The following is a 23,798-nucleotide window of genomic DNA, read 5'->3' as shown; positions in this document are numbered from 1 at the left end:
ACTCCGAAAACCAGTCGATTGTACTGGTACAGGCCTTTGTGTGTGTTTATCGTGAGATACTTTTTAGAGGCCTCCTCAACCTCCATCTGTAGATATGCCTGTGCTAAGTCAATTTTGGTGAAACGTTTCCCTCCGGATAGTGAGGCGAAAATATCTTCTATCCTCGGAAGAGGATACTGTACCGTGTGAAGAACCGGGTTTACAGTCACCTTGAAGTCCCCACAGATGCGAACTTTTCTCTGTTCTTCAGATTTATCATTATTCAACATTTTCTTCATGACCGGGACGATGGGTGTTGCCCACTCGCTCCAATCTACCTTGGATAACACACCTGCTTTTTCCAAATTCTCCAGCTCTGCCTCGACGGCTGGACGAATTGCGTGTGGCACCGGCCTTGCCTTAAAAAACTTGGGAATTGCCGCATCTTCCACTTTTATTGAGGCGGTGGCGCCTTTCAGGGTTCCTAGTTCCTGTTGAAACACTTCTTTGGCGTTAGCCAAGATTTCTTTTAATCGTCCAGGTATGACGTCATCATCGTTTTTTTTCTTACTGGTCACCGTCAGTGCCTGAATGGAGTGCCAGTCTAAACGTATCTTTCTGATCCATTCACGTCCCAACAACGGTGGACCACCATCTTGCAGAACGTATAAATACAACTTCTGTATTTCCTTGCCGTTGTATACAACAGGCACCCTTATTTTCCCTCTGGGGTATACTTTCTGCCCTGTATATGTCTTCAAGACAATGGATGTGTCTTTCAAAGGTATATGCGGAAATAGCCGCTCGTAATCCCGTCGACTCATGACGGTCAGAGCTGATCCTGTATCTAGCTCCATTTTGACTGGGGACCCCGCTATCGTGAGGGTAACCCAAATGGTCTGGTAATCTTCTTTGGCAATTACATTATGTAATTTGAGACAGCTTAGTCTCTTGTTTCCGGAGTCGCTATCGCTCTTCTGGTCTTCGGAGCTACTGTCCGTCATCATTTGTACCTTTCTGTACTTTTCCTTATTTACCTTTTTACTGTCAGCGGATTTCTTTCCAGATCTGCATACACGTGCAATGTGTCCCATCTTTCCGCATTGCCTGCATGCTTTGTCCTTGAACCAGCAGTCCTTCTGGTCATGGGTGGATCTGCCGCAGCGATAACATCTCTCGAAACCCCGTGTCATTTCATGGGTGCCGAAGTCCTGTGGCTTTTGCTGTATCTCTGCAGCTCCTCTTGCTGCTGCTTCGTATGATACAGCCACACTGAAAGCCTTGTCCAGTGTCAAATCTTGCTCAGAAAGTAGTCTTTTCTGTGTTCCTTCACTTAGGAGACCACAGATGAATTTGTCTCGTAGAGAATCTGCCAGTCCTGCCCCGAATTGGCAGTGCTTTGACAGCTTTCGTAATTCGGTGAGGTAATCAGTGTTACTTTCATTCTTGTGCTGATTCCTCCTGAAGAATTTGAATCGTTCCGCTATCAGCAGTGGTGTTGGGTTTAAGTGCTCCTGTAAGGTATCAACAATCTCCTTAAAATTCTTGTCCATCGGTTTGGCTGGAGTGATCAAGTTTCGTAACAGCCCGTATGTCCTTGCGCCCATCAGATTTAGAAGTACCGATGCCTTTTTATCATCCGCTACTTCATTTGCCTTGCAATATACCTCCACTCTTTCCACATATGTGGTCCAATCTTCTATATCACTATCGAAAGCAGTAATATTGCCAGTCTTCGGCATCTTGAAAATCTAAAATGGCGCTTCCCGCGCTTTTCTTTCTTCCCCACCGAGTTAAGATGGCGCCTCCCACGCTTTCCCGCAGCTGCCGCTGCTGCCAACGCTGTTCTCTGCGGTTTCTGTTGTGACCTGCAGCTTTTCGCGGTATTTTTATTTTTTTTAACATATCGCTTCAATAGTTTCTCCGTTACTTGGAGAACCGTTCCCGTCATGGAGCGGACCCTCTGGGACTTTCCCCTCCCTCTGCTCGGTCCGAACGCCGACCTGCTTTGCAGCACCGGCCGCGCCCTGAGTGCTCCACCCTCTCTCTCTCTCTTTGATTCTGCTTCCCGACTCGCTGCCCGGCCCCGTTGCAGAGCCACCTGATCGAGCTCTAGCCCGCCGCAGCCCAGGAAGGATCAGTGCACTACCTGCCACCAGCCCGTTTAGCTGGGGAAACCACAGACTGGAGACCAAGCCTGGCACTCGTTTTCGAGTTTTTTTTTTTTTTCCTTGCTTCTGGCTTCGACCTTCGTCTGAGGAATCGATCCCCTTGAGGTGCTGCCGAATTGCAGGTAAGTTCGTTTCTAACTCGTCGCCACTGTTAGATCCATGTGTTAATGGAGACACGGAATGCAGGAGTTGATTTAACAAGTGTTTACTGAACAAAGTCTGGAGGTGAACTAACAACACAAGACGCTACACAGGCTTATATACCCGAGTGGTCACTACTGGTACTACAGTATACAGGGGCTTCAAAAACATAGTTCCTCTTAAAGGTACATACACTACAATTGGTACCTACATGGACCACGACAACTGGATCCTTCCCCTCCCACTCCAAGTTCGCTTCCAGCCCCAAGGAAATGTCCTTAACCCTGACACCGGACAGGCAACACAGCCTTTGGGACTCATGCTCTTGGCTGCAGACAACAGTATCTATCCCCCTAACTATACTGTCCCCTACCACTACGACATTCCTTTTTACTCCCCCAACTTGAATGGCCCCCTGTACCACGGTGCTGTGGTCAGTTTGCTCATCCTCCCTGCAGTCTTTGCTCTCGTCCACACAGGCTGCAAGAACCTCGTACCTGTTGGACAAGTGCGAGGGCTGAGGCTCCTCCAATGCTATCTTGTGGATCCCCATACCTACGTCACTCATAGTTACACCCTCCTGTCCCTGACCACGGAACAAATCTGAAGTATTTAACCTAATGGGTGTGACTGCCTCCTGGAACAAAGTGTCCAGGTAACTTTCTCCCTCCCTGATGTATTGCAGTGTCTGAAGCTCGGACTCCAGCTCATCAACTCTGAGCTGAAGTTCCTCGAGCTGCAGACACTGCAGATGTGGTCACTGTGGATCACACTGGTGCCCACCAGCTCCCACATGCTACAGCTGCAACACATCACCTGCCCTGCCATCTCTATTGTATTTTATTTAACTAATTAGGTTTTCAAGTTTCAAAATAATCAATTGTAATGAATAGTTTTTAATCTAGGTAATAACCTTGTTTAATAGTTATATGCTTTAGGTTTTTACTGTAACTTAGCCCACAGTCCTAATTTAACCCTAGTTGTTCATTTTTTTTAATGTATCAAGCAGTACCTCTTAATTTAAATTAAATAAAGGGTAAGTCATGGCAGGACAGCTTGGCCCCGTGGCATGCTCCTCCTGCGCTATGTGGGAAATCAGGGACACTTCTTGTGTCCCTGACGACCATGTGTATGGGAAGTGTATCCAGCTGCAGCTACTGACAGACCGCATTGCTGCGCTGGAGCTGTGAATGGATAGATACTGGAGCATTTGCAATGCTGAGGAGATTGTGGATAGCACGTTTAGGGAGCTGGTCACACCGCAGGTAAAGGCTGCACAGGCAGGAAGGGAATGGGTGACCACCAGGCAAAGTAGTTGGCACAGGCAGGTAGTGCAGGGGTCCCCTGTGGCCATCCCCTCTCAAACAGATATACCACTTTGGATATTGTTGAGGGAGATGGCTTATCGGGGGAAGGCAGCAGCAGCCAACTTCCTGGCACCATGGGTGGTTCTGCTGCACAGGACAGGAGAAAAAAGACTGGGAGAGCTATAGTGATAGGGGATTCCATTGTAAGGGGAATAGATAGGCATTTCTGCGGCTGCAAACGAGACTCCAGGATGGTATGTTGCCTCCCTGGTGCAAGGATCAAGGATGTCTCAGGGCAGCTGCAGGAAATTCTGTAGGGGGAGGGTAAACAACCAGTTGTCGTGGTGCATATAGGTACCTACGATATAGGTAAAAAACGGGATGAGGTCCTAAAAGCTGAATATAGGGAGTTAGGAGGTAAATTAAAAAATAGGAACACAAAGGTAGTATTCTCAGGATTGCTACCAGTACCACATGCTAGTCAGAGTAGAAATAGAAGGAAATTTCAGATGAATACATGGCTAGAGGAATGGTGCAAGGGGGAGGGATTCAAATTCCTGGGACATTGGAACCGGTTCTGGGGGAGGTGGGACCAGTACAAAATGGACGGTTTGCACCTGGGCGGGACCGGGACTGATGTCCTAGGGGGAGTGGTTGCTAGTGCTGTTGGGGAGGGTTTAAACTAAAATGGCAGGGGGTTGGGAACCTGTGCAGGGAGACAGAGGAAAGGGAAGCAAGGATAGAAACAAAAGACAGGAAGGAGAAAAGCAAAAGTGGAAGGCAGAGAAATCAAGGGTGTAAATCAAACAGAGCTACAGTAAATAATAATTCTAAAAGGATTAAGAGTGTTAAAAAAACAAGCCTGAAGGCTTTGTGTCTTAATGCGAGGAGCATTCGTAATAAGGTGGATGAATTAGCTGCGCAAATAGATGTAAACGGATATGATGTAATTGGAATTATGCAAACCATGGCTCCAGGGTGACCAAGGCTGGGAATTCAACATCCAGGGGTATTCAATATTCAGGAAGGATGGGCAAAAAGGACAAGGAGGTGGGGTAGCATTGCTGGTTAAAGAGGAGATTAACACAATAGTAAGGAAGGATATAATAGCAAAATACTGCGGATGCTGGAAATCTGAAATAACAACAGAAAATGCTGAAAATACAAGGGTCCCAGACCTGAAACGTTAACTCTGTTTCTCTCTCCACGGATGCTGCCTGGCCTGCTGAGTAAGGAAGGATATTAGCTCAGATGATGTGGAATCTGTGTGGGTAGAGCTGAGAAATACCAAGGGGCAGAAAACATTAGTGGGAGTTGTATACAGACCCCCAAACAGTAATGCTGAGGTTGGGGATGGCATTAATGGGAAATTAGAGACATGTGCAATAAGGGCACAGCAGTTATTATGGGTGACTTTAATCTACATATAGATTTGGCTAACCAAATTAGTAACAATACTGTGGTGGAGGAATTCCTAGAGTGTATACGGGATGGTTTCCTGGACCAATATGTCGAGGAACCAACTAGAGATCAGGCCATCTTAGACTGGGTATTATGTAATGAGAAAGGATTAATTAGCAATCTTGTTGTGCGAGGCCCCTTGGGGCGGAGCGATCATAATATGATAGAATTCTTCATTAAGATGGAGAGTGAAGTAGTTGACTCAGAGACTAGGGTCCTGAATTTAAATAAAGGAAACTACATTGGCATGAGGCGTGAGGTGGCTAGGATGGATTGGGGAACATTACTTAAAGGGTTGATGATGGATAGGCAATGGCAAATATTTAAAGATTGCATGGGTGGATTGCAGAAGTTGTTCATCCCTGTTTGGCATAAAAATAAAACAAAAACAGTGACTCAACTGTGGCTAACAAGGGAAATTAGGGATAGCATAAGATCCAAGGAGAGGACATATAAATTGGCTAGAAAAAGCAGCAAAACTGAGGATTGTGAGCAGTTTAGGATTCAGCAAAAGAGGACAAAGGAATTAATTAAGAGGGGGGGAATAGAATATGAGAGTAAGCTTTCAGGGAACATAAAAACTGACTGTAAAAGCTTCTATAGATATGTGAAGAGAAAAAGATTGGTGAAGTCAAGCATAGGTCCCTTGCAGTCAGAATCAGGGGAATTTATAATGGGGAACAAAGAAATGGCAGACCAATTCAATACATACTTTGGTTCTGTCTTCACAAAGGAGGACTCAAATAACATTCCAGAGATGTCGGGGAACATAGTGTCTAATGAGAGGGAGGAATTGAATGAAATCAGTATTTGTAGGGAAATGGTGTTAGGGAAATTGACAGGATTGAAGGCCAATAATTCCCCAGGGCCTGATAATCTACATCCTAGGGTACTTAAGGAAGTGGCCCTAGAAATAGTAGATGCATTGCTGGTCATCTTCCAAAATTCTATAGACTCTGGAATAGTTCCCATGGATTGGAGGGTAGCTAATGTAACCCCACTGTTCAAAAAAGGTGGTAGAGAGAAAACGGGGAATTATAGACCGGTAAGCCTGACATCGGATGTGGGGAAATTGCTAGAGTCCATTATAAAAGATGTAATAGCAGAGCACTTGGAAAACAGTGACAGGATCGGACAAAGTCAACATGGATTTACAAAAGGTAAATCATGCTTGACTAATCTACTGGAATTTTTTGAGGATGTAACTGGTAGAAGAGATAAGGGAGAACCAGTGGATGTGGTGTATTTGGACCTTCAGAAGGCTTTCGATAAGGTCTCACATAAGAGATTGGCATGCAAAGTTAAAGCACATGGGATTGGGGGTAAGGTACTGACTTGGATAAAGAACTGTTTGGCAGACAGGAAGCAAAGATTTGGAATAAACGGGTCTTTTTCCGAGTGGCAGGCAGTGACTAGTGGGGTACCGCAGGGATCGGTGTTAGGACCCTAGCTATTCACAATATATATTAATGATCTAGACGATGGAACTAGATGTAATATCTCCAAGTTTGCAGATGACACAAAGCTGGGTGGGTGTGTGTGCTGTGAGGAGGATGCAGAGAAACTCCAATATGATTTGGACAGGTTGGGTGCTTGGGCAGATGCTTGCAGATGCAGTATAATGTGGATAAATGCGAGGTTATCCACTTTGGTGGCAAAAACAGGAAGGCAGATTATTATCTGAACGGCAATAGACTGGGAAAAGGGGAAGTGCAACGAGACCTGGGTGTCCTTGTGCACCAGTCGCTGAAGGTAAGCATGCAGGTGCAGCAGGTGGTTAAGAAGGCAAATGGTATGTTGGCCTTCATGGTGAGAGGATTCGAGTACAGGAGCAAGGATGCCTTGCTGCAGTTGTACAGGGCCTTGGTGAGACCACACCTTGAGTATTATGTGCAGTTTTGGTCACCTTATCTGAGGAAGGATGTTCTTGCCATGGAGGGAGTGCAGCGAAGATTCACCAGACTGATACCTGGAATGGCAGGAATGACGTATGAAGAGAGATTGAGTCGATTAGGCTTATATTCGCTAGAGTTTAGAAGAATGAGAGGGGATCTCATTGAAACTTATAAAATTCTAACAGGACTAGACAGACTAGATGTTGGAAGGATGTTCCCGATGGCGGGGGAGTCCAGAACCAGGGGTTACAGTCTAAGGATAAGAGGTAAGCCATTTTTGACTGAGATGAGGAGGAATTTCTTCACCCAGAGAGTGGTGAACCTGTGGAATTCTCTACCATAGAAGGCAGTTGAGGCCAACTTATTAAATATATTCAAGAAGGAGTTCGATATATTTCTTAAGTCTAAAGGGATCAAGGGATATGGGGAGAAAGCAGGGACAGCATACTGAATTTGGATGATCAGCCATGATCTCATTAAATGGTGGAACAGGCTCGAGGGGCCAAATGGCCTACTCCTGCTCCTATCTTCTATGTTTCTATAACCCCACCTTACTGAATTCCCTCACTCACCAAATTCCCAAGTTTAGTACTCTGTAGAAGCAATGCCCTGTAGAACTGGACTCCGTGCTACTTACCTCCCATGCTGGGACCAGTGTCCTGGCAAATCGAATAACTAGGGCTGTAGACATGGCTTTAAACTAAATAGTGGAGGGGGGAGGGTTCAAGTGAGGGGAAACTTAGAAAGTTAAAGAGAAAGGACAAGGTAATAGTGTAGCGTAGGTAAGTAGGGGTAATGATAACCAGAGTGTGACAGGAAGGGACAGAGCGTACACGCATAATAATGTTTACATTCTGAACAGGAATCTCTCATGCAGAAAACAGCTGTGTTCTTAAACACTTATCTTTATCAGCACACAGACAGAAGGTAAGAAGATACCATCCATGCGTACCCTAACCATAGACCGTGCAGCTTTTTATATCTTCCTCCTCTGTACTAATCCCGGGGGAGACAAAAGAAAGAAAGAACTTGCATTTATATAGCACCTTTCATGACCTCAGGCCATCCAAAAGCACTTTACAGCCAATGAATATTGTTTAAATTGCTGCAGGGTAAAGTGGCAGCCAATTTGTGCACAGCAAGGTTCCAAATACAGTAATGAGATAAATGACCAGTTAATCTGTTTTAGGTGTTTGTTGAGGGATAAATATTGGCCAGGACACTGGGGAGAATTCCCCAGCTCTTCGAATAGAGCCATGGGATCTTCTACATTCACCAGAGGGGGCAGAAAGGGCCTTGGTTTAACATCTCATCCAAAAGACAGCACCTCCAACAGTGCAGTACTCCCTCGGCACTGACTCTCCAACAGTGCAGCGTTCCCTCATTACTGACCCACTGACAGTGCAGCACTCCCTCAGTACTGCCCCTCCAACAGTGCAGTGCTCCCTCATTACTGACCCTCCGAAAGTGCAGCGCTCCCTTGGTACTGCCCCTCCAACAGTGCAGCACTAACTCAGCACTGCCCCTCCGACAGTGCAGCACTCTCACAGTCCTGCCCCTCCAACAGTGCAGTGCTCCCTCAGTACTGCCCCTCCGACAGTGCAGCATTCTCTCAGTACTGCCTCTCCGACAGTGCAGCACTCTCTCCGTCCTGCCCCTCTGACAGTGCAGTGCTCCCTCAGTACTGCCCCTCTGACAGTGCAGTGCTCATTCAATACTGCCCCTCTGACAGTGCAGCACTCCCTCAGTATTGTCCCTCCGACAGTGCAGCACTTCCTCAGTACTGCATCTCCGACAGTGCAGCGCTCCCTCAGTACTGACCCTCTGCCAGTGCAGTGCTCACTCAGTAATGCCCCTCCAACAGTGCAGCCCTCCCTCAGTACTGCACCTTTGACAGTGCAGCACTCCCTCAGTATTGACCCTCCGACACTGCAGCCCCTCCTCAGTACTGACCCTCCGACAGTGCAGTGCTCCCTCAGTACTGACCCTCTGACAGTGCAGCGTCCCTCAGTACTGCCCCTCCGACAGTGCAGCCCTCCCTCAGTACAGCATCTTTGACAGTGCAGCACTCCCTCAGTACTGCCCCACTGACAGTGCAGCCCTTCCTCAATATTGACCCTCCGACAGTACAGCCCCTCCTCAGTACTGACCCTCCGACAGTGCAGCGCTCCCTCAGTACTGCCCCTCCGACAGTGCAGCCCTCCCTCAGTACTGCACCTTTGACAGTGCAGCACTCCCTCAGTACTGCCCTTCTGACAGTGCAACTCTTCCTCAGTATTGCCCCTCCGACGGTGCAGTGCTCCCTCAGTACTGCCCCTCCGACAGTGCAGTGCTCCCTCAGTACTGCCCCTCTGACAGTGCAGCGCTCCCTCAGTACTGCCCCTCCGACAGTGCAGCGCTCCCTCAGTACTGCACTGAAGTGTTGACCTGGATTATGGGCTCAAGTGTCTGGAGTGGGGCTTGAATCCACAACCTTCTGCCTCAGAGGCGAGAATACCACCCAGTGAGCCACGGCTGACACGTTGGTAGTACTCCGAAAAACCATGTGTAGTAAGGGTCTTGTGATCAATCCAGAAAGTGGAACAAGGAACTCAAAGAGGCTAGATGTTAGAATTAACACGAGTACTTTATTAACAACTGGGAAACACATTTACAGACAGCCTGCATCAGCATCCTGGCATTCCACCTTCTGCTGACCTATACAGGAAGCAAACCTCTGACCTTAACAGGAAGCAAACATCTGACCTTAGCAGCAGCATTGGCTACAGCACCACCTGGTGGATAACCTTAATCATAACATCCCAGATTACTATATCCCTCCTCCCTTAAGATTTCAGTATGAATTTCTTAACAAACAACCATTCCTGAGGGTCACATAAGGAGTCTCCATTCATCATGTTCCATACTTGACGAATCTAACAGTTCAGTATCAATCTCTCTGGTGGCTTGCGATGCCTTTGTGAACATCTAACAGTAAAGTCCCTGATTGTTTGTGGTGAAGCCACCAGCTGCTCCTGAGCAGTGCTCAGAGTATCTGACTCTGCAACGATGGTTTCCTCTTGACGAATAGGTTCCTGTGGAATTGTCTCTGTCCCTGGTGGTGGCACCACAGATGCACTTGGAAAACTGGGGGCAACCCTGTCTTCAGTCATTGCATCTGGAATCTTCATTTCAATTTCCCCTTGTCTGGGAAGTATCTGATCTACATGTCTGCGTACTACCCTACCATCTCCCAACATGACCTTGTATGATACTGGACTTGTCATTGAGTCGATGAAGCCAGGAATCCACTTTGGTCCATAACTGAAATTCCTGGTAAGGACTGCATCTCCTTCTCCAAAACTTCGGCTCTTTGTTCTTTTGTCATGGTTCTCTTTTTGTTTGTTTTGTCTGTTTTCCATTTTCCTTTTTAGGTCTGGGTGGACAAGGTCAAGAGTGGAGCGTAGTCTACGACCTAATAACAGCTCAGCAGGAGAGAGTCCTGTGGTGGATTGAGGTGTTATTCTGTAGCTGAACAGAACCCGTGACACTTTGGCTGCTAAACTCCCTTCTGCACTTATTTTCATCATCTCCTTAAATGTTTGTACGGCTCTCTCCGCAAGTCCATTCGAGGACAGATGATATGGAGCCGAGGTCACCTGCACTATGCCATTTTTTCGAACTCTTTTGTCTCTGTACTCACAAAACAAGTGGCATTGTCACTCACCACGATCTCCGGTAGCCCTTGATTACTGAAGCTCCGACGCAGGCAGTCTATAGTAGTAGTGGCGGAAGCAGAATTTACAGGATAAACATCCATCCATTTGGAATGTGCATCAATGATTATGAGGAACATCTTCCCCATGAATGGACCCGCATAATCTAAATGCAATCTTCTCCATGGTTTATCCAGCCACTCCCAGGGGTGGAGAGGAGCCGCTGCTGGTGCCTTCCGGTGTTCCTGACAAGTGCTGCATGTCTTGACTAGATTTTCTATCTCCTCATCTAGCTTTGGCCACCACAAGTAACTCCTAGCCAAGGCTTTCATACGCGAGACCCCAGGATGACACTGATGTAGTTGCTCTAGGATAGACTGTCGTGCTGGCTGTGGAATAATCACTCGTGCTCCCCACAACACACAACCATCCTGCACACTCAGCTCTGTTTTCCTGACACTGTAGGGTGTGAAGTTAGCCCCTTCCGGATGCTGTGGCCATCCCCTCACCACATATTCTCGAACTCTAGACAGTACTGGATCTTTACCTGTCCATGTTCTTACTTGCTCTGCAGTCACAAGTGCCGTGTCAGTGTCCTCCAACATCAAAACTCTGTCCTCTGGAGCTGCACGGATAGGTGTGCCTGGCAGTGGAAGACGGCTCAAGGCATTTGCGCTCCCATGGTACTTGCCCGCCTTGTAGATGATGACATACTCATATGCCCTCAACGTCACTGCCCACCTCTGGATCCGGGGTGACACCATCTGTGGAACTGCTTTCATTTCATTGAAAAGAGAGAGAAGAGGTTTATGATCGGTGCATATGGTGAACTTCCTGCCATATATGTACTTGTGGAACCTCTGTAACCCAAACATTACTGCTAACCCCTCCTTGTCTAACTGGGAATAGTTTTTTTCCGCTGGTGTTAGAGTTTGGGACATAAACCCTATTGGTCTTTCAGTTCCATCTTCCATGCAGTGTGAAAGAACTGCCCCCACCCCGTAAGGTGAAGCGTCACAAGAGAGAATGGTGTCATTCTCTGCATTGTAGTGAACCAGCACATCCGACGACAGCATCAGTTTCTTGGGCTGTTCAAATGAAACCCCCTGCTCCTCTCCCCACTGCCACTGTGTCTCCTTGCGCAGTAGTTTGTGAAGAGGTGCTAACACAGTTGACAAGTTTGGTAAAAACCTGTTATAATAGTTCAGCAGTCCCAGGTAAGCTTTTAACTCAGCCACATTTGTAGGAGCAGGGGCGTCCTGCAATGCTTGTACCTTCTCCTTGAGTGGATGGAGCCCGGTGGTGTCCACTCTGTGTCCCAGGAACACTGCCTCATTCCCCAGGAAAGTGCACTTACTCCTCTTGAGCCAGAACCCTGCCCTCTCCAATCTCTGTAGTACCTCTCTCAGAGTGCTCAGATGCTCCTGGTCGGTTCTTCCCGTCACCAGAATGTCATCCAGATAGATGGAAACATGTGGAATCCCTTGCAGTACACCTTTGATTGTCCTCTGGAAGATAGCTGGACTAGATGAGACACCAAACGGTAAGCGGTTATATGTAAACAAGCCCTTGTGTGTATTTATGGTGACATACTTCTTTGATTCGTCATCCAGTGTAATCTGCAAGTAGGCATGACTCATATCCAACTTTGTGAATTTCTTTCCTCCAGCCAGGTTTGCAAAGAGATCCTCTGTTTTGGGAATTGGATACTGCTCTAGTTTGGACACCCGATTGACTGTCAATTTATAGTCTCCACAGAGTCTTACCGAATTGTCCGGTTTTAAAACAGGTACTATGGGAGCTGCCCATTCTGAACATTTCACTGGCTCCAGTATGTTCTTTCTCAATAGACGGTCAAGCTCAGCCTCTACCTTTGGCTTCATGGCATAAGGCACAGGTCATTGTTTAAAAAACCTTGGCGGTGCCTCCTTGTCTACATAAATCTTAGCTGGAGGGCCATTAAATGTGCCAAGTTCCTCCTTGAACACATTCTCATGTTCACTCAACACTTCTTGCAAAGTCAACTGTTTGCCCGCATCTATTTGATGTACTGCTCCCCAGTCTAATTTAAGTTATTTTATCCAGCCCCGACCTAACAGGTTTGGTCCGGTACCCAATACTATAACTACAGGCAGCTGTTCCACTGTGTCCCTGTGTTGCACAGTTACCTTAGCTGTACCTAATGTCGCTACTTGTTCACCTGTATATGTTTTAAGATGCAGGGAGCAAGGCTTTAACTCTGGAACTTTTGCACGGTTCCACAATTTTGAGTACTCTGCCTTGTTCATTATGGTCACGCCGCACCCTGTATCCACTTCAAAGTTCACCTTAGAGTCATTTACTGTCAGTTGCAATGTGATAGGAGCCACTTTTGGAATGTTCTCTAACATGCTATACATTATGAACATGTCCTCTTCTTCCTCAGCTTCCCCGCTAATGTGGTGTGCTCCATGTTTTTTCACTTCTCTCCCTTGGTTTTGCTGTCCTCCCCCTTTTGGTTTGGATTTCTCCACAGGTGATTTCGCCCTGCAAGCTCATTTTATGTATCCTTGTTTCCCACACTTGTAGCACTTTTCCTCCAGAAACCGGCATTCACTCGCCAAGTGATCGCCCTTGCATCTATAACATGCCTTCACATGCTCACGTTGTGGTTTCTGATGCATGTTCAACTTGTGCACAACAACCTGACCTGCAACTTGCGTTGACCTGTCTGAACCCTGTATTTCTTTTACATCTCGGTTCGCTGTCTCTATGGCTTGAGCAAGTTCCAATGCTTTTTCATAAGTAAGCCCAGTCTCAGATAATAATCTACATTGCATTCGGTCATCCATTATTCTGCAAACTAGCCTATCTCTCAGCATTTCCTTCAGGTTGTTCCCATAATTGCAATCTTGTGCTAATTTACGCAACACCGCTACATAGTCCATTACACTCTCTTCCTCTTTCCTGTTCCTTGAATTAAACTTGAACCGCTGTACAATCTCACTAGGCTTAGGGTTGAAATGTTCTTTTAGCAAGGCCACTAATTCAACAAATGATTTGTCTCCAGGCTTTTCAGGACTGAGCAGATTCTTCATCAAACTGTAGGTTTGGCTTCCCACTGAACTAAGTAGAATGGCTTTCCTTTTTCCGGCATCATTTATTTCATTTGCTTCGAAAAAATAACCCAACACTTCACAGTATTCCTCCCAGGTTTGTGCTTGACTATCAAAAGCGGAAACCGTTCCTACCGTGGCAGCCATGCTCCCTTCCAGCTGGTAGCTAACCATAGCTCGTAATTTTGTTGTTTAAACGTCCTGGCAGACTTTTCTTCTTTATTCAGGGTCCTTTCGTTTTCTCGTCGCCAAATGTGATAAATCCATGTAGTGAGACAAGGACTCGAAGAGGCGAGGTATTAGGATTAATAAGAGTACTTTATTAGCAACTGGGAAACACATTTACAGACAGCCTGCATCAGCATCCTGGCATTCCACCTTGTGCTGACCTATACAGGAAGCAAACCTCTGACCTTAACAGGAAGCAAACCTCTGACCTTAGCAGCAGCATTGGCTACAGCACCACCTGGTGGATAACCTTAATCATAACATCCCAGATTCCTATAGGTCTGTTTAAGTATTTACAGCAGTTTTATTTCTTGAGGGGATTTACAAGAGATACAGATGTTGGGATTTCTCAGCAGCTTTTTATAAAAGAGAATGGCCCTGAAATCGTAGTGTCTGTGACGGTGTACTCTCAAAGTACGCCGTCGTCTTCCCTTTGAAATGCCTCACAAGTTCTGGATTTCCATATGCGCTTGCGCATGTGCGAATTCTGGAACTTGCGGCCTGTCAACGTGTACGGGTGCCCCAAGAAAGCAATCGCTGGTGCGGAGTTGGCCAGCAATTGCCCACGGTTGATGCAAGCAAGGTCTGTTTGCATCAGTGTAAGGGGATATCGAAGGCTTAAGTTAAACATTTTCATATCCTCAATTACGCACAAGCATTGAATTAAATGAGTTTATGCAAATATTGGTTCAGATTACAGCTTTAATGATGTATAATATTATCAAAAAATTAAATTTTTGTTGAAGGTAATTTTGAATAAAATTCCAATTCTGTACATTGTATAATTATTAGATTTCAGGATCCCATTGCATCTCATTGGGGGATTCCCTTCGTAAATGATTGAAATGGAATTCTGCTTATTGATTGGAGGACCAGGTCCACGTGATCCCAGGCACACTTCCGCACCACCTGGGATCCATGGGCCATTAAGCTGCCCTCTGCCTTGAGGCTGAGACTGCAATTCTTCACAGCCTGAGCGCCAGGAGGTACTTTTGTAATTGTTTCGCGGTTCGGAGACGTACTCCGGAGGTACGGCTCCGACCGCCATTTCTAGCCCATTGTGTAATACTCACCTGGGATACTTCAAGTGCCTCATTGTAGACGGGCCTGAATGGGTCACTCATCAGATTCTCCTCCACTTGAGATTCTCCTTTTTTCTGCTTCCTTTCGAATAAGCACATCATAAATATTCAAATATTTAGTTTGTGATCCATAACAAGTAAATATATAATCCCGATGCAAGCATAAATTCCCAGTTATCTACTTCCGAATGCCCACTCGTCAAAATACTCTGAATCTCACCAAACCTCACCAGAAAGAGCAGCACATTGCAGATCTGCAATCACTTGTACAGAGTCTCCTCGTTATTTTTGCTCGGTATGAATTACTCAGTGATCGATTCCATGGGTTGTGCTGCAGATATGTGAAGAATATTTTTTAAATGGTGTGAAACTTTCAAATGTTGGTGTTCAGAGAGATTTGGGTGTCCTCGTGCAAGAAACGCAGAAAGCTAGCATGCAGGTACAGCAAGCAATAAGGAAGGCAAATGGCATGTTGTCCTTTATTGCAAGGGGGTTGGAGTATAAGAGTAAGGAGGTCTTGCTACAATTGAACAGGGCCTTGGTGAGACCACACCTGGAGTACTGTGCACAGTTTTGGTCTCCTTATCTAATGAAGGATATACTTGCCTTGGAGGCGGTGCAACGAAGGTTCACTAGATTGATTCCTGGGATGAGAGGGCTGTCCTATGATGAGAGATTGTGTAGAATGGGTCTATACTCTCTGGAGTTTAGAAGAATGAGAGGTGATCTCATTGATACATACAAGATTCTGAGGGGGATTGACAGGGTAGATGCTGAGAGGTTGTTTCCCCTGGCTGGAGTGTCTAGAACTAGGGGGCATAGTCTCAGGATAAGGGGTAGGCCATTTAAGACCGAGATGAGGAGGAATTTCTTCACTCAGAGGGTTGTGAATCTTTGGAATTCTCTGCCCCAGAGGGCTGTGAATGCTGAGTCTTTGAGTATATTCAAGGCTGAGATCGATAGATTTTTGGACTCTAGGGGAATCAAGGGATATGGAGATTGGGCGGGAAAGTGGAGTTGAGGTCGATGATCAGCCATGATCTTATTGAATTGCAGGCTCGAGGGGCCGTATGGCCTACTCCTGCTCTTATTTCTTATGTTCTTATGTTCTAAGAAATCCTGATTTACTCATGATAGGAGTGGAGAGGAAGGATGGGGGAGGGGAGGGATTGGGAGGGGTGGGTTGGAGGGAGGTAAGCTGAGGGGAGCGGAGGGATAGGGAGCGGAGGGATGGGTTGGGGCGATGTGGGGGGTAGGGGAGCCAGGGTGGGGACAGGGGAGGAGACAGTCAGGAGATAAAATAAAATAAGTTAAAATCGAGTTAGTGAAAGCAAGTGACTTGGTTGATAACTCAGCCACTGTTTGTGTTTGGTCTCCAAGCAAACTGGAGGGAAAATCAACTGGAAACAAGGGGCTGAATTCCCATGAAGGTTCTCTGATCTCCTGCTAGTGGAGATCAACAGAAACCCCAGGAAAGGAGTCCCTGAAGGGGCTGAACTGGCTGGAAATCTGTCCACACCAGACTTTGCCCCAAATCTGCACGGGATTTCTAGCACATTTCCAACGGAAGAGCAGCAGAAGGTTCTGGAAATGGGCTGGGCTGGGATCTAATATGCCTTTGGGATTCTCCAGGGGAGCCGTGTCTGGGTCACAACCTCCATCCATCTGTCCCAATCATGGAGCGGGGTCCCTACGCACAGAGTTCTCGAAACTGGGTGAAACAGAGTTCTAGAAACTTGGTGAAATTCTGCTCCCAGCTGGCGTCTCGGTCGATGGATTCCCGTTCAGTGAAGGTGTGGAAAGTCAGGATTGGGCTCATTAATCTCTCTGCCTTTTTCTCCAATCCGTGATCTCATCCAGCCAGTGTCTGCAGCGGAAGCACAGTCTTGCAAAATACACTCTATGGTGCGTGTGGAATCATAGAATCTTACGCACAGAAGGAGGCCATTCAACCCACCGTGCCTGTGCCAGCTCTTTGAAAGAGCTGTCCAATTAGTCCCACTCCCTGCTCTTTCCCCATAGCCCTGCTAACTTTTCCTTTTCAAGTATTTATCCAATTCCCTTTTTGAAAGTTACTATTGAATCTGCTTCCACCAGCCTTTCAGGCAGTGCATTCCAGATCATAACAACTCACTGTGTAAAATATTGCTCCTCATCTCCCCTCTGGCTCTTTTGCCAGTTACCTGAAATGGAATGTACCTGATATTTACCTGGCCTGTTCATTTTCAGGTAATCTCAGTGACCAAAGACATAACTAGGGCCATCATACAACCTATTACTCAAACCTGCTAATGATCGGTTTAACCTTCTCTGGTCCCCATCAACACACTTACTCTGCACTGGGCCTCGTCTCTTGGTCAATCCACTGCTCCATTGTGTCTGTCTCAAGTCTTCCCTTTGTCACTTGAATGGAGAAGGTGTCCTACTTTCATCAGTGGTTGAATTCGTTTGGTGTCACAGCCAAGAGCAACAAAGCATGATTCCGCAGCAAGTACACAAGCTATCCCGAAGCTCTAGATTCGACCAGCGGCTGAAAAGATCTGCTAAAAACAGAATGTTGGGAGTTCAAGCACTACTCTAGGTTTTGAGCACATGATCCAGGCTAACACTCCAATGCAATACTGAGGGAGAGCTGAACTGTTGGAGGTGCCGTCTTTTAAACGTGATATTAAATCGAGACTCTGTCTACCTGATCAGGTGATGTAAAAGATCTCATGACACTATTGGAAGAAGAACATGGAGTTCCCTGGTGTCCTGGTCAACACTCAACCCTCAACCAACACCACCAGAAACAGGTTATCCGGACATTATCTCATTGCTGTTTATGGGACCTTGCTGTGCATACATTGGGTGTCACGTTTGCCAACATAGCAGAAACTGCCTTCAGTCACCTGTCTTAAATCCTCTACCACTGTTTCTCTTTTAACTTTTCTATTGCTCAATCCATCTCTCTCCTAAACCCACTACATCTCAGCTCCTTGCTCTCATACACCCTCTACTGCTCCTCCTGCCTCTCTCCTAAATCTTCCACTGACCAATCCAACTCTCTCTTAAATTCTCTAGTGCTTTGTCCATTGCTCGTCTAAACCTTCCGATGCTCATTCCATCTCTCTTCTAAGTCATCTCTTGCTTCTTCAATCTGTCTCCTAAACCCTCTCTCTCCCTCAGTCAATCTCTCACCTAAACCCTCTCTCTCCCAGTCAATCTCTCACCGAAACTCTCTCTCTCCCTCAGTCAATCTCTCTCCTAAACCCTCTCTCCTCTGTAAACTCTTTGCCACTTGTTTTTCTCTCAATGCAAGTTGTTGTTTCATTGATGTGAAAGGGCAGTGTCATAGGAACAGCCTGCCACTTATGCTGTAATTTTAGCTCCTTCAGATTGAATACAATTAAATTGTGAGTGAATTAAATAGACTATGATTCAAAACAAACATTCAGAATTTCTGTCGTTAGAACTATATTCCTTGTTTATATCTCTTGAAATGGAGCCTGAACATCAGTCCCACAAAGCTACGATTTGATGTACCGGGACGTCTTGGGGAATTTTGCTACGTTAAAGGCACTATATAAATGCAAGTTGTTGTTGTTGAGTGGGGAGGTGTCCCTTTAGGGTCAGCTTGGCTCCAAGATGAAATACTTGGTGACGGGAGATTAGAAGCATGTAAATGCTCTGGCAGAATCTGGAACTTGATATCTGAGCCAGGCTGGACCGCTCTACTCATGGACACTGCTGGTCATTGTCCGCACGGACACTGCTGGTCACTGACCGCACGGACACTGCTGGTCATTGACCGCACGGACACTACTGGTCATTGACTGCATGGACATTGCTGGTCATTGACCAGCCAGCCTGGATCATTACAGGGACCTGGTGGAATAGACCAGCCACTGAGGAGTTGGGTTTCTTCCCACACAACTCCAACCCCTGAAGGGAGTGCCCTGAGGAGGAGGAGAGCTGTCCTAACTGGCCAAGCAGCGCAGTTTACTGGAGCCCGGTGCTGAAAGCTGCATTGTTTCAGCTGGTTAATGCCACCAGTCTCTCTGTCCACACTTGGAGATCCCTAAACCTTGGCCCTCCCCAATCTGTGACTAAAGCTGTCTTTACATTGCACTTAGTGGGGTCTTCAGACCACTGGCTACAGGCGCGGGGGGGCGGCTTCACACAGGTCAGTGCATCGCCCCAAAGTGAACCTGCCGAATTGGCTAAATCCGGTTGCCAGGAAGATCCAGAAAGAAGTCTGAAGTCTATTTAAATCTGACCCACGTGAGGATTTCCTCACTCTGCCATATTCTCCTACTTTACTCACCCAGCCTCAGCCTTTGCTTAGAATTTATTTCCTACTTCCTGTTTACACTGAGTCCCAGAGTAGAGTTTGTCAATTCAAACACTGTTCATCAGAAAATCTAGCAGCTGCCCCATATTTTGTGTTTTACTCACCGCTTGCCCCGTGTACTCGCCTTGACTGCACAGGTAACAGGAACACTAAGCAGTCACTTACGATGTTTCCCAGTCACTGGCCTGGAAACATCTTTGTGAATCTGCACTCTCATTGGTTCAAACACGCAGCGAAGTTGCTGCAAACAATGGCATTTCCAGCCCCTGAAACAAAGGACGTTTGCTGAAGGAACGTGTCACAAAGAACCAGCTGGATGGGTTCCAGTTTGCAGAGAATATAAACATATAAAATTCCTACAGGGCTTGACAGAGTAGATGCTGGGAAGATTTTTCCCCTGGCTGTGGAGTGTAGAACCAGGAGCCACAGTCTCAGAATTTAGGACTGAGATAAGGAGAAATTTTATCACTCAAAGAGTTGTGAATCTTTGGAATTATCTACCCCAGAGGGCTGTGGCTGCTCGGTCAGAGATCGATAGATTTTTGGAAATTAAGGAATATGGGGATAATGTGGGAAAGTGGAGTTGAGGTAGAAGATCAGCCATGATCTTATTGAATGGTGGAGCAGGCTCGAAGGGCCGAATGGCCTAATCCTGCTTCTATTTCTTATGTTCTTATGTAGAGGAGGGAGAGGGGGAGAGGGGGAGAGGGAGAGGGAGAGGGGGAGAGGGAGAGGGAGAGTGGGAGAGGGGGAGAGGGAGAGGGAGAAGGAGAGGGGGAGGGGGAGAGGGAGAGTGGGAGAGGGAGAGGGGGAGGGCGAGAGGGGGAGGGAGGGGGAGAGTGGGAGAGGAAGAAGGGGAGGGGGAGAGGGAGAGGGAGAGAGGGAGAGGGAGAGGGGGAGAGGGAGAGGGGGAGAGGGAGAGGGAGAGGGGGAGAGGGAGAGGGGGAGGGGGAGAGGATGGAGAGAGGGGAGGGAGAGAGGATTTGGTGAGGAAGGGGGAGGGGGAGGAGAGGGGAGGGGAGAGGATTTGATGAGGGAGGGGTGGGAAGAGGGGAGGGGGAGAGGAGACGGAGAGGGGAAGAAGAGAGGGAGGGAAGAGGGGGAGTGTTACTGTCCTTGCTGAAGGGTCATTACATTTACTAACATTGCATTCGGTTTTCAAACGAAAGCTCCCCAACCGTGGACAAGAAAATAAGACATCGAAATGAATATGTACGCCAGACGGTGAGATTAATGCGTTATCTGATACGTAATCTGAGCCAATATGTAGAAACCATGCGGAGTGACAATCACACCTTTGCTAAAGGCCATGAATATGTCCCAGCTGCTTGGAATTCTTTTGTACGTCTGGAATTACAGAGACGCCCACTTCAGAGCTCCTCTATCGGCTGTGGCCAGCATCTTTCAGCTTCTTGCCACCTTTAGCATTTAATGTTGCCTGGTCCCATAGGTTGGGCTAAATTGGCAAAATCAAACACTGAACGACTTACATTGATACAGAGTCATAACGGCACAGAAGGAGGCCATTCGGCTCATTGAGTCTGTGCCAGCTCTCTGTAGAGCATCCATTCCCCCGCTCTATTCCCGTAGCTCTGCAAGTTAATTTCCCTCAAGTGCCTATCCAGTCTCCCATTGAAAACAGAGTGTCTCCGCTTCCACCACTTCCGTCGGCAGCGAGTTCCAGATCCTCACTACTCGCTGTGTAAAAAGGTTTTCTCACATCCCCCCAGTATCTCTTGCCCAAAACCTTAAATCTGTGTCCCCTAGTCGTTGTAGCATTAACTAGTGGGAACAACTTTTCCCCATCTAGCCTATCCAAACCCATCATAATCTTGTACACCTCTATCAAATCACCCCTCAACCTCCTTTGCTCTAATGAAAACAAATCCAGCTTCTCCAACCTGTCCTTGTAGCTAAGATCCCCCATCCCCAGAACCATTCTGGAAAATCTTCTCTGCACCCTCTCAAGTGCCTTTAGATCCTTCCTAAAGTGTGGTGACCAGAACTGGATGCAATACTCCAGATGTGGTCTAATCAGCGCTTTATAAAGGTTCAGCATAACTTCTCTACTTTTGTACTCAATACCTCTATTTATGAAGCCCAAGATCCCATATGCTTTGTTAACCACTCTCTCAATATGTCCCGCCACTTTCAGGGACCTATGCACATTAACTCCCAGGTCCCTCTGTCCCTGCACACTCTTTAAAACTGTGCCATTAAGTGTATATTGCCTCTCTCTGTTCCTTCTGCCATAATGCATCACCTCACACTTCTCTGTATTAAATTCCATTTGCCACTTGTCTGCCCATTCTGCTAGTCTTTCTATGTCCTGTTGCAGTCGATTGGTATCATCATCACTGTTTGCCACACCCGCAAGTTTGGTGTCATCGGCAAATTTAGAAATTCTACTCTGAATTCCAATGTCCAGGTCATTTATATATATCCCCGTATTCTGCGGTGTCTCACCTCCTGACTCTCCAAAACCTTTCCACCATCTACAAGGCACAAGTAAGGAGTGTGATGGAATACTCTCCATTTGCCTGGATGAGTGCAGCTCCAACAACACTCAGGAAGTATGACACCATCCAAGACAAAGCAGTCCGCTTGATTGGCACCCCATCCACCACCTTAAACATTCACTCCCTCCACCACCGGTGTACCGTGGCTGCAGTGTGTACCATCTACAAGATGCACTGCAGCAACTTGCCAAGGCTTCTTCGGCGGCACCTCCCAAACCCGCGACCTCTTCCACCTAGAAGGACAAGGGCAGCAGGTGCACGGGAACACCACCACCTCCAAGTTCACTTCCAAGTCACACACCATCCTGACTTGGAAATATATTACCGATCCTTCATCGTCGCTGGGTCAAAATCCTGGAACTCCCCACCCAGCACTGCAGCACACATTAACATAGAAAACATATTCCTAGGCACCTCACAGAGGCATAATCAGAGAAAAATTGACACTGAGCCAGGAAAGGAGATATTAGGGCAGATGACCAAAAGCTTGGTCAAAGAGGTGGGGTTAAGGAGTGTCTTAAAGGAGGAGAGGGAGGTGGAGAGGGGAGAAGTTCAGGGAGGGAATTCCAGAACTTGGGGCCTAGACAGCTGAAGGCATGGCCGCAAATGGTGGGGTGAAGGGAGGGGGTTGCCCAAGAAGCCAGAGGAATGGAATGTTATAGGGAGGTTTTAGGGCTGGAGGAGGTTACAGAGATGAAGAGGGGCAAGGCCATGAAGGGATTTGAACAAAGCTTTGCAGTCCTTCCTCTGTGGTCTCTTGTCTCTTCTGTGCACAAATGAGTCCTATTAAAGCCCACATATTGGTTTTCTTGCTGAGGAAGCATCACGTGACACACCTGTGTCAACATGATCAGTAAAACATGAATCCACTGCTGCACTGTGTTGGCTGTGACTCAATTGGTAGCACTCTCACCTTTTGAGTTGGAAAGTCATGAGTTCAAGCCCTACTCCAGAAACTACTGAATATGAACATGGTTATCGCAGTAATCTGTTTCCAATCTCCTGATACCTCCCCAGTGCCCAGCCCCAGCAGCATTCCTGCTCCTTCTGGAACCTACCTGAGCCTCCTGTGGCCAGGATGCAGCTTTCGCTGGGACCGAGTGGCCTTAGTCAGGCCCGCTGTTAAAATGGCGTCCTTGGGGGAGGGTGGCCTTCCCGTGCCTGAATTCAGGCAAGTTAAGATGGAGGGGTGGAAATGAAGGATGAATTCGCCCCCCCCCCACCCCATTCGCACCGTTCCCGCGAGGCAGGAGTTAAAATCAAGCCTTAAGAGTCTATTCGCAAATTGGTTGCCGTGTTTCCTACATTGCACTTCAAAAAAGTGCTTAATTGGCTGTAAAGTGCTTTGGGACATCCTGAGGTCGTGAAAGGCGCTATATAAATGCAAGTCTGTCCGTTTATATTCACCACAGGTTACCACAGCTATTCCATAGTATAGAGAAATTTCCAGAATGGTGTGCCCCTGACCAGACAGTCACACTGCGTCCTAATGACAGAGTGTTTTATTGATGTCTCGATCAAGCTGAGAACCTTTGCTTCCAATAAGTTCCTGTTTTAAATGTGAAAGCCCAGGAAACTGTAACGAACATGTTGAGCAAGGTTTCCGCAAATATTTCCAATTCCTTTGTCAGGAAACAATTAAAGTTCACTCTGTTATTGCGAGTCTGTTAAGGGAAGGCCTGTGTTAGTAACCAACCCTTGAGATGGAATGAACATGTGATGATTCTGGTTGGGGAGGGGGAGGGTAAGCTCAGCCTCTCACTAGTCAAGGTGCTGTGCCTGGAGATGTAGTTTGGAACCAAGGGAACCTGTTTGATGGGCTCAGTAATCTGATGGCCAAACCAAATAGCTCTGCACTGTGTGTACAATCTCAGCATTCAAAGGGGAACCAA

The 23,798-nt window shown here is 47.0% G+C and overlaps 1 protein-coding gene across 1 annotated transcript in view; it reads right to left on the bottom strand.

Annotated features, from left to right (window-relative positions):
• The window catches only part of LOC147121358 (uncharacterized), a 39,591-nt gene extending 19,947 nt beyond the window's left edge, over window positions 1-19,644 (bottom strand). The window contains exons 1-3 of the mRNA XM_085981556.1: window positions 19,492-19,644; window positions 17,388-17,597; window positions 15,046-15,136 (exon numbers count right to left, since the gene is read on the bottom strand). Of these exons, the coding sequence (XP_085837682.1) occupies window positions 15,046-15,136; window positions 17,388-17,428 (132 nt within the window). The 5' untranslated portion in view covers window positions 17,429-17,597; window positions 19,492-19,644. The remainder of the gene's footprint in view (window positions 1-15,045; window positions 15,137-17,387; window positions 17,598-19,491) is intronic.
• Window positions 19,645-23,798: the final 4,154 nt, after the last annotated feature.

The sequence above is a fragment of the Somniosus microcephalus genome, chromosome 3 (assembly GCF_052327205.1).
Source record: "Somniosus microcephalus isolate GS21.2 chromosome 3, FLI_Smic_1.0, whole genome shotgun sequence".
In the NCBI taxonomy this organism is placed as follows: domain Eukaryota; kingdom Metazoa; phylum Chordata; class Chondrichthyes; order Squaliformes; family Somniosidae; genus Somniosus; species Somniosus microcephalus.
The sequence above is the reverse complement of the archived record's forward strand: the minus strand, read 5'-3'. Positions and strand labels throughout refer to the sequence as shown.